Raw genomic sequence first — 15,882 nt, forward strand, 5'->3', positions numbered from 1 at the left:
CATCAAGATTCATTCTACCCAAATATAAGAATAGAACAGACTGAGGAATCTCAGAGGGAAGATGGGGGAGAGTAGGTGGGTGAGACGAGATCAACCAAAGAACTTGTATGCATATGTGCATAACCCATGTGAAGCATCCATCTTATATAAAAACTGCTGGTTGAAATTTTAACCCTGATAGTATGGCTTCTGTAAATGCTTGCTGGCTTAAATAATAGGGAAAATAAGACTACTACCATTTCAGAGAGGCCATTAAACCTTCCCCAGACGAAGTTATCTGTGCTGGCATCAGGCCAAGCCTTTGGTCGAGGTCTCAAAGTGCCAGCACATAGGACCCTTTAAGAACTTGCAAAGGGAACCTGAAAGACCCCATATTTGGGAGACAAAGAGGGTAAGATAGTATAAATACAGGAAACTTCCTGTGCGATTTCACCCAGAATTTGAGAGACATTTTCCTCTGGGCCTGCGCGCGTAATAAATGTAACTCCATCTCTCTAGCATTGCTTGGTTCTTCTCCAGTTTGTCTGTAACACATGGACACAGACAATAGGGTGGTGAAGGCCTGGGGTGGGGGCAGGCTAGAAGAAATTACTGGGGGGGGGGGGACATATGTAATACTTTCAACAATAAAGATTTTTTTAAAGATCATGTTCCTGGGAGAGGTTGAAACTGCAATTAATAGAAAAAAGAAAAGAAACTGCAATTAGATCATCAGAGGAAGCTCTCTTTAGGTCAAGGTCAAGCAAATGTTTCCTGCAAAAGACCAGAGAGCAAATAGTTTAGGCTTTTTAGGCCATGAGGTCTCTGTCCTGTCATTCCCTTGTAACACCAAGAACTGTGGAACCAACCAGACATGGAGCATACTCTACCTCCATACTTGTGGTTATGCAAGAGAATATATGTATTCCTTTACTGGTTAAGCCAGTTTTAGCTGGATTTGTCACTTACAGATGAAGATATCATTAACACAACCCCATAACAAAAATATAAGCTCCAAGAGGACAGTAAACTTAGTAAGTACATAAATAAAAGGATAAGTGAAGAAGAGGGTATGGCTCTGTTCCAAAAACTTTATGTTCCAAAAACAGCTGGCCAGGTTGGACTAAGCCCTGCTTAGTTGGACATGTTAAAACACTGTTGGCTGGCCCTCACCTGAGTTTCTGATTCAGTACATCAGGCGCAAGAATTTTAATTCTAAGAAGTTAGGGGTTGTCAAATAAAATACATAATGCCCCATAGATCTTGAATTTCAAATAAATGGTGAATCATTTTTAATTATAAGTATTCCCAAGTATTTCATTGTTTTATCTGAAATTCAAATTTAAGTTGGCATCTTATATTTTATTTGCTAAGTCTGGCAGCCATAAACAAGTTCCCAGGTGATGCTGATGCTGCTGGTACAGAAACCACACTTTGAGCAACACTGGCCTATATGTATAATCTCATGTATACAGGAGCTTTGCTAGTTCACAGGTGTTGAGCTAGAGGAGAATAAATAGCCACCACCCCAACTTAAGAATCTGAACACTCAGTCTGTATATGTGAACATGCTCCTACTTCATTCACAAAAGGTTTTGTTTTTTGTTTGCCTAAGTTAGATACTTTAAATATGCATTACTTTCCAACAATTATTTATTTATTATACCCCTGTGTGAGCTATTTTCTAGGCTCCCGAGATAAAGCAAGGAGTAAGGATGTTCAGGCTCCTTGCTATCAGAGCTGGCATTTGATGGTTGTCAGGGGGTAGATACGATTGGGCATTCATCTCAGGAGTTACTGGACTGCATGTCGTCAGGTATTTACTTAAGACACATAAACTGTGTTGGATGTTATTATGGTTATAGACATGGACCCTGAAGTTAGAAATTAGTTCAAACCTCAGCCCTGTCCCTTAGGACACTGGACAAGTTATTTTAAAACTTTGGTCCTCAAAAACAAACAAACAAACAAAAAAACCCTTTAGTCCTCAGATTCCTCATCTGTAAAATGGGATAACTGGTACTTCCTGGGGTTGTTGGATAATAAATAAAATAACTTATATAAGGAGCTCAGCACAATACTGGTACATGGTAGGGAGTAAAACAGTACTTAAGTATAGCTACTACTATTAAAACTTCAGTGGTTCTCAAAGTGTGGTCCCTGGGCCAACAGCACCAAGGGACCTATGAACTTGTTAAAATGCAAATTCTCTGGCCCCACCCCAAAACTACAGAATCAGACACTCTGGAATGGGGCAGAGCAATGTGTGATTTAACGAGCCCTCCTGGTGATTCTAGTACATGTTCAAATGTGGAAAACAGTGCTAAAGAAAATATAAGGGCTAAGCTGTGTGTGCTAGGGCTAAGGCTAAAGGCCAATAAGGTACACATCTCCCCTTTGTTTTCCCCGGACAGCTCTACATAGGGAGTAGGCCTCGTGGTGTTCACCTCTGTGAACACATGTGCACAATCTATGCTGCCTGAAATTCATCAGAAATTCATTTAAGCAAAGATTTCTTAGCTAAATTTTTGCTCATTCAACATTTCACTGAATGCGTACTATGAACTAGTGTGTTAAACAGTGAGATTCAAAAACTAAGGAAAGGCTCCCAAAGCCCTTAGCCTGGCACTGATTTTCTGGTGTGGGAAACCACAACAGTGCATTCATTTCCGTGAGGTGCTAAAATGAGCAGGTTCAACCAGACATTGCAGTGGTTCTCAACCTTCTGGCCCTTTAAATACAGTTCCTCATGTTGTGACCCAACCATAAAATTATTTTCATTGCTACTTCATAACTGTAATGTTGCTACTGTTATGAATCATAATGTAAATATCTGATATGCAGGATGGTCTTAGGCGACCCCTGTGAAAGGGTCTTTCGACCGCCAAAGGGATCGCGACCCACAGGTTGAGAACCACTGTAAGGGAAGTGGAAGATAGGCAGTAACTCACAAAGGTAGAAACCCTTTCCAGAGACAAACATTTAATGGAGCCCTACGGTGGGCATACAGAAAGCAGCCTGACTACCTGGAAGGCTGGCCCCAGAGGCGGCCTGGCAGGAGCTAGTCCCAAGACTGGCAAGGCCACCAGAAGGAAAGAGACAGCGCATCAGGCAGTGAGGGGCCCTGGCCAGGAAGAAGGGAGACCTCAGTCTATGTGGGACCTCGAACAGCCTGTTTGCAGCTCCCTCTCTTGTATATCCTGGTCTTGGTTGTGGCCTAGAATACTGGAGAGCAAAGCCATAGAAAGGAGCCCTGGAAGGAAGCTGAATCAGGCCCAGATGTGGGACCTGGGATGGAAACAATGCTAAATCCCAGACACAGAGGTGATCCAACAAACAGAACTATTAACAATTCCCCACCATTCCCACCAGTGCCCTTGAACATGAGTTTGAGAGGTACTAGTTAACCACAGTGAGAAAGTTTTAAATGACTGTGGAAAGTTGTGCTGGGCTAAAATAAACTTAGTCTGTCTGTTGGAATTATCTGGACAAGCTTAAAAAGACAAAACAAAACTGAGCTTAGATCTCTGAATCAGGTTGGGACTCAGAGATCTGTCTTATGCTCCCTAAATAATCCTTTTTCCACAAAACAGCATTTGGGACCATTGCATGGCACAGGTTCACACAGGGGCCTAAGTAATGCAATGTTTTTCACACCTGGCCAATGAAATTATAAGTGATTCTCTTTGGGCTACTTGAAGATAACTTTTTTTTTTTTTTTGAAGATAACATTTTAAGACACAAATAAATTATTATTTTGGAGCGCCCTTCACAAAGGGTTTTGACCTCTGAGAGTTACAAATACTGTTGCAGCCGGTTTTATTCCGGGATTTGAGGGAAACAATGCAGAATGCTTACTCAAAACTGGGATTATTAAGCTCTGACTCCCAGTCTTTCAGAAAGATAAACCAAACCTTTTGTAATACAACATTTTAGCAATTTAAAAAGTAATTTTGAAGAAACCAAGATGGTGGCATAGGTAAACACCAGAGTTTGCTGCCTCGAACAACCACTTCAAAAATACAACTAAAAAACAGAACGGACATCATCCAGAACCACAGGAAGGCTGGCTGAGTGGAAATTCTACAACTAGAAGGAAAGAGAAAAGCATACCGAGACTCAGAGGAGGTGCAGTGCGGAACTAAAATACTAAGGTGCGGAGGTGCATGCAGAGCAGGCTGGCGGCTGAGGGCGCGGTTGTCGTTTTCGATCGGGAGGGAGTCTCAGGCTCTGAGCTTCAGTTCCGGGTGAGTCTCTAGGGACCCAGACTCATACAGGAGAAGTGGGACTGTCTGGCATCGGTCAGAACTCGAGGGCAGCTTTCTCTCCTAGGGGCTTGCAACGATTACCGGGACACTGAGAAGCAGAGCCTCTGAGGGCTGGACTGAGAGCATCCATAACTGCTAGCCCCACCCTGTTGATCCTGTGGGACCCGCCCTGCCCAAGCCCTGCAGGGAGGCTTTTGCTGGATAGCCTCAGGCAAAGGCTAGATTAGCACCTCCCTAGAGATCCAGGAGCCAGGAAACCCAGAGGTCAGAGTGGGACCATCCAGTTTGCAGCTCCGTGGAACCATAAAGGACACACTCAGGGCAGACTCAGTTAGCACCAAAGCCCCATTGAAGCAAGTCTTGCCCCAGAGGGGTGTCTCCAGCACAGAAGTTCTCCCATTGCAGACACAGCTGATTCTCACAGCCAATTGGCCTGGAGGTCAATTCCTCCCAGTGATAACTACAACAATCAAGGCTTAACTACAACAAGACTGTGCACAAAGACCATAAGGGGGTGCACCAAGAGTGTCCTCCTCAGGTAATTGGGGAGGCTGAACCACTAGGCCCTAGAGGACACTCAGCACAGAAAACCACTTTATCAACACAGGAAAGCATAAAAAATGCGGAGACAAAGAAAAAGGACACAAATGATAGAAATGGAGGAAAGCAAACTACTGGATATAGAGTTCAAAACCACACTTTTAAGGTTTTCAAGAATTTTCTAGAAACTGCCGATAAACTTAATTGGATCTACAAGAAATCTAATGAGACCCTTGATGTTGTAATAAAGGACCAACTAGAAATTAAGCATACACTGACTGAAATAAAGAATATTATACAGACTCCCAACAGCAGACTAGAGGATTGCAAGAATCAAGTCAACGATTTGCAATACGAAGAAGCGAAAAACACCCAACCAGAAAAGCAAAATGAAAAAAGAATCCGAAAATACGAAGATAGTGTAAGGAACCTCTGGGACAGCTTCAAGCGTACCAACATCAGAATTATAGGGGTGCCAGAAGATGAGAGAAAGCAAGATATTGAAAACCTATTTGAAGAAATAATGACAGAAAACTTCCCCCACCTGGTGAAAGAAATAGACTTACTCCAGGAAGCAAAGAGAACCCCAAATAAAAGGAATCCAAAGAGGACCACACCAAGACACATCATAATTAAAATGCCAAGGGCAAAAGACAAAGAGAGAATCTTAAAAGCAGCAAGAGAAAGAAAGTCAGTTACCTACAAGGGAGTACCCATACGAATGTCAGCTGATTTCTCAACAGAAACTTTGCAGGCCAGAAGGGAGTGGCAAGAAATATTCAAAGTGATGAATGCCAAGAACCTACAACCAAGATTACTTTATCCAGCAAAGCTATCATTTGGAATTGAAGGTCAGATAAAGAGCTTCACAGATAAGGAAAAGCTAAAGGAGTTCATCACCACCAAACCAGTATTATATGAAATGCTGAAAGGTATCCTTTAAGAAGAGGAAGAAAAGAAAGGTAAAGATACAAATTATGAACAACAAATATGCATCTATCAACAAGTGAATCTGAAAATCAAGTGAATAATCTGATGAACAGAATCAGGGGCATATAAAGGGAGTGGACTGGCTATTTGGGGGTGGTGGTGAGGGGGATGCGGGAAGAGACTGGACAAAAATCGTGCACCTATGGATGAGGACAGTGGATGGGGAGTGAGGGAGGAGGGTGGGGTGGGAACCGGGTGGAGGGGAGTTATGGGGGGAAAAAAGAGGAACAAATGTAATAATCTGAACAATAAAGATTTAATTAATAAAAAAAAGAATGCAAAAAAAAGTAATTTTGCGTCAAATTAAAAAACAACAAAAACAACAAGAAATAATGGTCAATGCAGTACTGTACATTTCTCACAACCAGTGATTTTCTGACAACTCACAATTGACTAGTTTTAGCATTACACATAAATACACACTCTTTCACTCATTACATAAAATGTAACAGAAATCACCCAACTTTTTACACTTCACATCATCCTGGGGTAAAAGAAGAAACAGCAGGTGAAATGAGTCTGCTTTCAATCTTACTCTGCATCAGAAAATGACCACAAAATACCAAGAATCTTTTTGAAATCCACTCTCTCAATTTCAGAATGATGGTCATTTTCTATAAATCACAACAGGGGAAACCCAGAGGAGATAAATGAAAGTAGGCAAAGTTACAAACTTTATAATGTTAGAGCTATGACCTGTGGTTAAAGACACCATGTAGCATTTTCTATGTGTGCTTGTATTTCTGACAGCGTGGGTCCTTGATAAAAGTCATCTAGACTCATTTCCCTTAGATCAGAGTGTTCCAAACTGCCAGTTGAGATCCATTATTCATTGGGTTGTGAAATTAATTTAGTGAGTCACACTGCATTACAAAAACAGAAAATTTCAGATGACATCAAACAAGTGTATTTTGTTTCATGGGACATTTTTTTAGGTATATGTGTGAGATTGGCATATAATACATGTAGTCTATTTCTTACTGTGGATTGCATTTTTTAAGTTTAAAAATTACTGTCCTAGGGTGGGAAGAGATCAACAAAAGAACTTTTATGCATATATTCATAATCCATGGACACAGAGAATAGGCTGGTGGAGGCCTGTGGCAGGGGTTGGGGGCGGGCTGTAAGGGGTCAATGGGAGAAAAAAGGGGACATATGTAATACTTTCAACAATAAAGATTTTTTAAAAAAAATTACTGTCCTAGCCCTAGCTGGTTTGGCTGAGTGGATAGAGTGTTGACCTGGGGACTGAAGGGTCCCAGGTTTGATTCCAGCCAAGGGCACATGCCTGGGTTGTGGGCTTGATTCCCCCCTCCCCATAGGGGGCGTACAGGAGGCAGCCAATCAATGATTCTCTCTCATTGATGTTTCTACCCCTCTATCCCTCTCCCTTCCTCTCTGAAATCAATAAAAATAAAAATATATTTTTTTAAAAAAATTACTGTCCTAGATGATACCTCATCCAAGCTTGAAGATGCAGTTAAGCCAAATGACTCTCCCCTTTGCCTCAATGAACATTTTACTTAAGTATTTCTAGTCAAGGTGACCATTAACTCTTTAGACCTCTACCCTTCTCTCGCATTAGCTTTTAAGCAACTTTAAAAACATCTAATTTCTATCCAGTCCTTTTCCAAAGCCTAAAACTATAAAGCCACATCCCAGTCCTTTCTGAGCCCATCTCTGCAACAGCAACCATCTACATTCTGGTTCCCTGCCCACAGAGCCAATGTGGCTCCCAGCTTCTCCCCTATTTCCTATCGTTGAAACAAACAGTAAATTATATTTCCTCTGGAGAAAAATGTGGGGCAGAATTGTTCTATTCATTTTACTTAAATGGACCAAAGAAACCAAGATAGAGCCAGAAAGAGACTGATAAGACTAAATAGTTTAGAAAAGAAATGAAAACCTATCAACGGATGTCAGTTGCCAGATGAGAGCTGCTGGGGAAAGGAAAGCACAGGGCCTCAGGCCAGCCTCAGGCAGGGCCAGCGTCATGGGCTCGTGGCATAGTATAGGGCACTGGACTCAGAAAAACTCCATAGGTGGTTTGACACTTTGCTGTTTCCAACTTCACATTCTTAATAATTTTATCTTTGAACTTTTATTTTAAATATATTTTTACTAGAGGCCTGGTGCATGGATTCATGTACCGGTGGCATCCCTCGGCCTGGCCTGTGGCGATCAGGCTGAAACCAGCTCTCTGACATCCCCCGAGGGGTCTCAGATTGTGAGAAGGTGGTTCTCGGGTGATACACCCCGGTATTAGGCTCCCTCCTCTCTGGTTCTGGGTGCATCACCCAAGAACTGCAGCTGCCAAGTCACCGCAGCATGGCACCTCCAGCATTGAGCATCTGCCCTCCTGGTGGTCAGTGCATATCATAACTACTGGTCGGAGCGTCTGCCCCCTGGTGTTATTACATGTCATAGTTACTGGTCAGATGGTTAAATGATCGGACGGTCGCTTAGGCTTTTATTTATGGAGATTGATTTCAGAGAGGAAGGGAGAGGGAGATAGAAAAAGGGCTCCATGATGTGGAGTTAAATGGAGAGCTCATGGCTCATCAAAGCACTGGAATACTCGTGGTAAATGACTGGTAGAGGGAGTTTAGCTCAAGCATTAAATCCTGGGGAGACCCATAGTGTAGATGTCAGTCCTTGGTTCCCATTGTTCAAGAAACAAAACCACCCAGGGACTTCCACATCTTGTACTACAATTGTGCTTGTAGGCAGCCTTAAAAATTTATACTGGTGAGCACCTTGCCTCATCACAAAAGGCAATAATACATTATCAGGGTAAAGTTCTGGGTTTCGTACACTGAAGTAACTGTTTCATTAGTGGCTATACTGCAATGGAAAGTGGGAGGAGACATGTTAAGGAAGATACAAGAACCACCACCTAGTTCAGTGATGGCGAACCTATGACACGCGTGTCAGAGGTGACACGGGAACTCATTTTATTGGTTGATTTTTCTTTGTTAAGTGGCATTTAAATATATAAAATAAATATCAAAAATATAAATCTTTTACTATGGTTGCAAATATCACAAAATTGCTATATGTGACACAGCACCAGAGTTAAGTTAGGGTTTTTCAAAATGCTGACACACCACCGAGCTCAAAAGGTTCGCCATCACTGACCTAGTTCTATCATAAATGCCCACATGGTGTTCTTAGTTATCATGATAGCAAGTACAATAATTCAATATTCTTTTTTCCCTGAATCTCCAAATGTATCATTAGACCTTTTTATCTCTTCCACAGTTATAGCTCCTCCTATTCTCCATTTGATTTTTTATGCCATATTCTAAGTACTGTATTTATCCGTGTATAAGATGCTATGTTTTTCTAAAATCATTAGACTGAAAATCGAGGGGCATCTTATACACGGAAGTCAACTGAGGAGGGAGCCAGGCAGGTGCGTAGCTGCCCATACCTTGTCAAACAGGCTTCCTCCAATCAACAAGCCTTATTGTTACTGACATCAGATGATGCCCTAATTGGAGGTGGAGGTGGAGAGTGCGCAGATACAACAAGGACTGGAGCATTCTGAGCCCATAAAGATGTCAAAAAATAGGAGAAACCAAGATGGCGTCATAGGTTAATGCCGGAGTTTGCTGCCTCGAACAACCACTTCAAAAATACAACTAAAAGACAGAACAGACATCACCCAGAACCACAGGAAGGCTGGCTGAGTGGAAGTTCTACAACTTGGAAGAAAGAGAATAGCATACCAAGACTCAGAGGAGGCGCAGTGCTGAAATAAAATACTAAGGTGCGGAGTGCATGCGGAGCAGGCTGGCGGTTGAGGGCGCAGTTGTCTGTTTCAATTGGGAGGGAGTCTCAGGCTCTGAGCTCCAGATCCGGGCGAGTCTCTAGGGACCCAGACTCAAACGGGAGAAGCGGGACTGTCTGGCTTCGGTCGGAACTCGAAGGCAGCTTTCTCTCCGAAGTTTGCAGCGGTTGCTGGGACTCTGAGAGGCAGAGCCTCTGGGAACGGGACTGAGAGCAGCCATAACTGCTCCCTCCGCCCGCTCTGTAGATCCCCTGTGACCCACCCCGCCCAAGCCCTGCAGGGAGGCTTTTGCTGGATAGCCTCAGGCAAAGGCTAGATTAGCACCTCCCTAGAGGACAGAAGTTTTCTCACTGCAGACACAGCTGATTCTCACAGCCACTTGGCCTGGAAGTCAAATCCCCCCAGTATTACCTACAACAATCAAGGCTTAACTACAACAAGACCGCGCACAAAGACCACTAGGGGTTGCACCAAGAAAACATAAAAAAATGCGGAGACAAAGAAACAGGACACAAATGTCAGAAATCGAAGATATAGAGCTCAAAACCACACTTTTAAGGTCTTTCAATAATTTTCTAGAAACTGCCGATAAATGTAGTGAGATCCTCAAGAAATCTAATGAGACCCTCGATGTTGTGATAAAGAACCAACTATAAATTAAGCATACACTGACTGAAATAAAGAATATTACACAGACTCCCAACAGCAGACCAGAGGAGTACAAGAATCAAGTCAAAGATTTGAAATGTAAAGAAGCAAAAAACACCCAACCGGAAAAGCAAAATGAAAAAAGAATCCGAAAATACGAAGATAGTGTAAGGAACCTCTGGGACAGCTTCAAGCGTACCAACATCAGAATTATAGGGGTGCCAGAAGATGAGAGAGAGCAAGATATTGAAAACCTATTTGAAGAAATAATGACAGAAAACTTCCCCTACCTGGTGAAAGAAATAGACTTACAGGCCCAAGAAGCACAAAGAACCCCAAACAAAAGGAATCCAAAGAGGACCACACCAAGACACATCATAATTAAAATGCCAAGAGCAAAAGACAAAGAGAGAATCTTAAAAGCAGCAAGAGAAACTCAGTTACCTACAAGGGAATATCCATACGACTGTCAGCTGATTTCTCAACAGAAACTTTGCAGGCCAGAAGGGAGTGGCAAAAAATATTCAAAGTGATGAATACCAAGAACCTACAACCAAGATTACTTTATCCAGCAAAGCTATCATTCAGAATTGAAGGTCAGATAAAGAGCTTCACCGATAAGGAAAAGCTAAAGGAGTTCATCACCACCAAACCAGTATTATATGAAATGCTGAAAGGTATCCTTTAAGAAGAGGAAGAAGAGAAAGGTAAAGATATAAATTATGAACAACAAATATGCATCTATCAACAAGTGAATCTAAGAATCAATTGAATAAGTAATCTGATGAACAGAATGAACTGGTGATTATAATAGAATCAGGGACATAGAAAGGGAATGGACTGACTATTCTTGGGGGGGAAAGTGGTGTGGGAGATTCGGGAAGAGACTGGACAAAAATCGTGCACCTATGGATGAGGACAGTGGATGGGGAGTTAGGGCGGAGGGTGGGGTGGGAACTGGGAGGAGGGGAGTTATGGGGGGGAAAAAAGAGGAACGAATGTAATAATCTGAACAATAGAGATTTAATTTATTAAAAAAGAAAAAGATGTCAAAAACTAAAAAGATAAATACCGGTAAGTGAACTTTTTACTCTGCAAAATTAAAACTGAATGTAATCAGCTATGCAAAAGAGCATGGAAATAGAGTTGCAGAGACAATTTGGACCACCTTCCACTGAGTGTATATTCAGACAGTGGAGAAAACAGGAAGAACAAGTCCTTAAAGATGTCAAAAAACAAGGCCTTAAAAGGAAAACCAGCAAACTGTTTAACACTGATTTCTTAATCTTGGGTTGGAAAAGTGGGGGGCATCTTATACATGGAAAAAATACAGTAATTTCTTAGGATCTTTTCCAGTTCATTAATTTCTTTTCATTGTTTCAAGTTACACTTTTCATTCCTAAAAGTTGTTTTTTTCAAATCCTTGTCCATCTTGGTAGCCTCTGCTTGCTCATGTTTCTTGCCCATGTTTAAGTGTTTCATTCAACAAATATTTATTGAGCACCTACTACATGCAAGACAGATCTAGGTGTTGGGAATTATATAGGAAACAACAAAACTACAGCCCGCCTGGCTGGTGAGGCTCAGTGGTTAAGCGCCAACCTATATGAACCAGGTCATGGGTTTGATTCCATTATGGCATATGCCTGGGTTGTGGGCTCAATCCCCAGTATGGATTGATGATTCTCTCTCATTATTGATGTTTCTCTTTCTCTTCCTTCCTCTCTGAAATCAGTAAAAATATTTGAAAAAAACACCACCTCATAAAGCCTATATCCCAGTGGAAAAACTGCAACAAATTAAATAAGTACCCTATATAATAAAAGCCTAATATGCTAAGTGCCCGGTCGTCCATTCAACTAATCAAAGCGTAATATGCTAATGATATGCTAAGGCCGCTCAACTGTTAGCTATGACGTGCACTGACCACTGGGGGAAGACGCTCTGACTGGTAGGTGAGCTTGCCGCTAGGGTCTGGCTGATTGGGACTGAGCAAGATGGGCCAGACACGCCCTGGAGCTCTCCTATAGTCCCTCCCCAGCACCGATCATGCACTGGTGGGGTCCCTTGGCCTGGCCTGCACCCTCTTGCAATATGGGACCCCTTGGGGATGTCGGAGAGCCGGTTTTGGCCTGAATCCCCAGACCAGGCTGAGGGACCCCCACTGGTGCACAAATTCATACACCAGGCCTCTAGTACAGTGCATTAGGTGACAATTGAAATGAAGAATAAGCAAGGAATGAGGAGAGTACACATATTTAAATGAGGCTTTTATTTCTGATAATTCCAAAATCTGATCTTCGGTGCTCTGTATATTGTGTATTGTTTTAATTGTCAGAGCAGCTTATTTCATTATCTACTTGGTTTTAAAAGCTAGTGTCCTTATTTTTATAATTTGTTTTACTGGACTACAGCCAGGCCCATTCCTTTACATCAAGTATGTCAAATTCAAAGGCTAACACAAGCCAAATAAATGAGGCATGTGGCCTGTGGGCCGCGAGTTTGACATGCTTGCTTTACATACTGTGGCTGCATTCACATTATATATAGCAGCAGAGTTGAGTTGACGTGATAGAGACTGTATAGCTCACAAAACCTAAAATATTTACTATCTGGCTACTTATGAAAAAGTTTGCAGGCCTCTGATCTACACAGAGATATACAGAGGAACTAAAAAGAAAAAAACTGAAATGGGCACTAACATATACTGTTGGAGCAAGTGAACTGGTACAACCTTAATAAAAATACACTTTCGCCGAAACCGGTTTGGCTCAGTGGATAGAGCTTTGGCCTGCGGACTGAAAGGTCCCAGGTTTGATTCCGGTCAAGGGCATGTACCTTGGTTGCAGGCACATCCCCAGTAGATGTGCAGGAGGCAGCTGATCAATGTTTCTCTCTCATCTATGTTTCTATCTCTCTCTTCCTCTCTGTAAAAAATCAAAATATATTTTTTTAAAAAATACACTTTCATTCAGTAACAAATTCTGACAAATAAGCCTAGGGAAATAATCAGGGAAGTACACAAAAACTTTGTGTAGTAGGCTGTTAGTCAAAACATCCTATATAATAAAAGCCTAATATGCTAAGTATCCAGACATCCAGGAGGCCGTTCAACCAATCAAAGCATAATATGCTAATGATATGCTAAGACCGCTCAACTGCTCGCTATGACATTCACTGACCACCAGGGGGCAGACGCTCTGACTGGTATGTTAGCTTGCTGCCGGGGTCTGGCCAATTGGGACTGAGCGAGACAGGCTGGACACAACCTGGAGCCCTCCTGCAATCCCTCTCCAGCTCCGATCGTGCACTGTGCCCTCTCACAATCAGGGACCCCTTGGGGGATGTTGGAGAGCCAGTTTTGGCCTGATCCCGCAGGCCAGGCCGAGGGACCCCACTGGTGCACGAATTCGTGCACTGGGCCTGTAGTTATTTATAATAGCAAAAAGTTAGAAGTGCCTGGCTGGTGAGGCTCAGAGGTTGAGTGTCAACTTATGAACCAGGATGTCAGTTATGGTCAGGGCATATACCTGGGTTGCGGCTCAATGCCCAGTGGGGTTTGTGCAGGAGGCAGCCAATCAGTGATTCTCTCTCATCACTGATGTTTCCATCTCTCTCTCCCCCTTTCCCTTCTCTGAAATAAAAAAAAAATGTACTTTTATAGAAGTTAGAATTAACATATCCCAAAAGATATTAAATAATGGTATGTTCATGGGATGGTACGGTTTTATAGAAATATGCTCATGAATTTAAAAACTTGATAAAATTCAGTCTTTTGTATTTTACCTTGGCTCCTCTCATTTTACCTCCTACCTTATTCTATAATCACCCAGGTTTTCTTCATTTGCTCTGCTTCAGGTTAAACCCTCCACTTGTCATCTTGGTGCTAACTCTTTGGGGATTTTTCTGGACTTTCATATCTCATTCTCACTCTTGCTGTTTCTTGCCCATAAACATAAGCAAAACACTATGTTTGAGACAAAATAGCCAACTACTCTCAACTTTATGACCTCTTTTTTAAGTGGGACCAAAGTTTATTTAGAGAAGACAGTCTATTTATTTCTTTTAACCAATAACCTTCCAGAAAGGGGGATAGAAGTTCACTATACAAACATACTCCCCATTTCTTCCATTTTTCAACTCACTACACCAAAGCTTCTATACCCTACCCTCCCTTGCTCTAATGATATTTCCACTATAACTAATGACCAAGTTGTAAATTGAATGGCAATATTTTTTAACTGTAAGGATAGGTTATTAGAACATTACTGTTACAACTCTAAAATTTTAAACATAATTACTTACTATTACATTATATAGCCTACTCCAGTTAAGTGAACTACAAGAAATTGATCATTACAAAAAGATAAGGCATAATTTTATTACTTTCAACATTTCTTTTCATCACAATAAAAATAAACTAAAATAACACGTGGCTTTATAAAAATAAATTTTTATTAAAAGCAGTAGAGTCTGAGCAGGAGACAGTACAAAGAGTGTAAACAATGTAAACATCACTACATTCAGCTCAGCCTGATTGAATGCTGAAAGACAACTCTAAATGCTCTATGTGCCCTTACTAGCAAGATACATTAATTCTACTATACACAGAAAACACACTCTAATTTGATTAGGAACAATATTTCATCGAAGTCGGTCCCATCGCCAAATACTGGCATCATCACAAACAGCTATGAGAATGCTGCTATCCCTGCTAAAACTGGTTTGTCGAATAGCAGTAGCACATTTTTGATGAGTCAGTGTTGTACATCTAAGGAGAAAACATGACAACAGGTTAAAATACCATACATACATAATGTTGCCAATATCTAACTTAAAACAATAAAGTAGAAAATGATTAGCTGTCCCAACGCATACAGAAGGCATCTGAAAACAGAACATACTTTACTAAGAGCTCAATCTCAAATTTTAAAATACCTGGGTATATTTTAAATTCAATAGGCACCATATAACTTATATGAAAAAAATAAGTTGTTATCAGGTACTTACGAAAAACAATCATTAGAATAAAAAATATTTTAAAGTACTCTAAGACATGCAAATATTACAAATGATTTAAAGATGGCATTGTAAGTATAAGTTACTTCCTCTATATTTGGTGTAGCAAAAGACAAGATATGGAAGGTAAAAAAGAGTGAGGGCATGATAGTATACGTTCTCTAATAGCTACAGTTAATCTCTTGAGTTCTTGGTTTTTATTTCTATTACAGCTTGCATAAGATCTGTCTAATGGTACTTTTATTTGTGCACTGATCTGTTCTTTCAAATTATGAAGTATTTGGAAACAAGAAAAAAAAGAATACGAAGGCAGGAATTTCTAAATACTTACTTGGCTTTATGAGGATCTTCTACTTCTAAATCCCAAACATAAAGTTTGCCAACCTGATTGCCCAATGCAAGCATCTGTATAAATATATTAAAAAAACCCCACCAAATTATTAAAATAAGCTTTAAAGATTTCAAGCAATCCTAAGAGAGCTTTCTTATTTTGGGAAAACCTCAGCTCCATCCTCTGGTTATGCTCTTGATTACGTCTTTGCATCTCATATTTCTGATTTGTAAATGGGGATAACAGCAACTAATACTTCACAGAGGTGTCTTGAGTAAGAAAGAAAGCATGTCGCAAATTTATGACGAGCTTTA

At 41.1% G+C, this 15,882-nt stretch overlaps 1 protein-coding gene across 5 annotated transcripts in view; it reads right to left on the reverse strand.

Annotated features, from left to right (window-relative positions):
- Nucleotides 1-14,651: 14,651 nt before the first annotated feature.
- Nucleotides 14,652-15,882, reverse strand: part of EED (embryonic ectoderm development) — a 35,001-nt gene continuing 33,770 nt past the window's right edge. For 4 of the 5 annotated variants that reach the window (XM_036324749.1, XM_036324747.1, XM_036324748.1 and 1 more), the window contains 2 exons: nucleotides 15,569-15,642; nucleotides 14,652-14,989 (listed from right to left, as the gene is read on the reverse strand). In XM_036324749.1, the coding sequence (XP_036180642.1) occupies nucleotides 14,863-14,989; nucleotides 15,569-15,642 (201 nt within the window). In that variant the 3' untranslated portion in view covers nucleotides 14,652-14,862. The remainder of the gene's footprint in view (nucleotides 14,990-15,568; nucleotides 15,643-15,882) is intronic. The other variant, XM_036324745.1, reaches the window with a different exon arrangement.

This window comes from Myotis myotis, unplaced genomic scaffold, assembly GCF_014108235.1.
Source record: "Myotis myotis isolate mMyoMyo1 unplaced genomic scaffold, mMyoMyo1.p scaffold_m19_p_10, whole genome shotgun sequence".
In the NCBI taxonomy this organism is placed as follows: Eukaryota; Metazoa; Chordata; class Mammalia; order Chiroptera; family Vespertilionidae; genus Myotis; species Myotis myotis.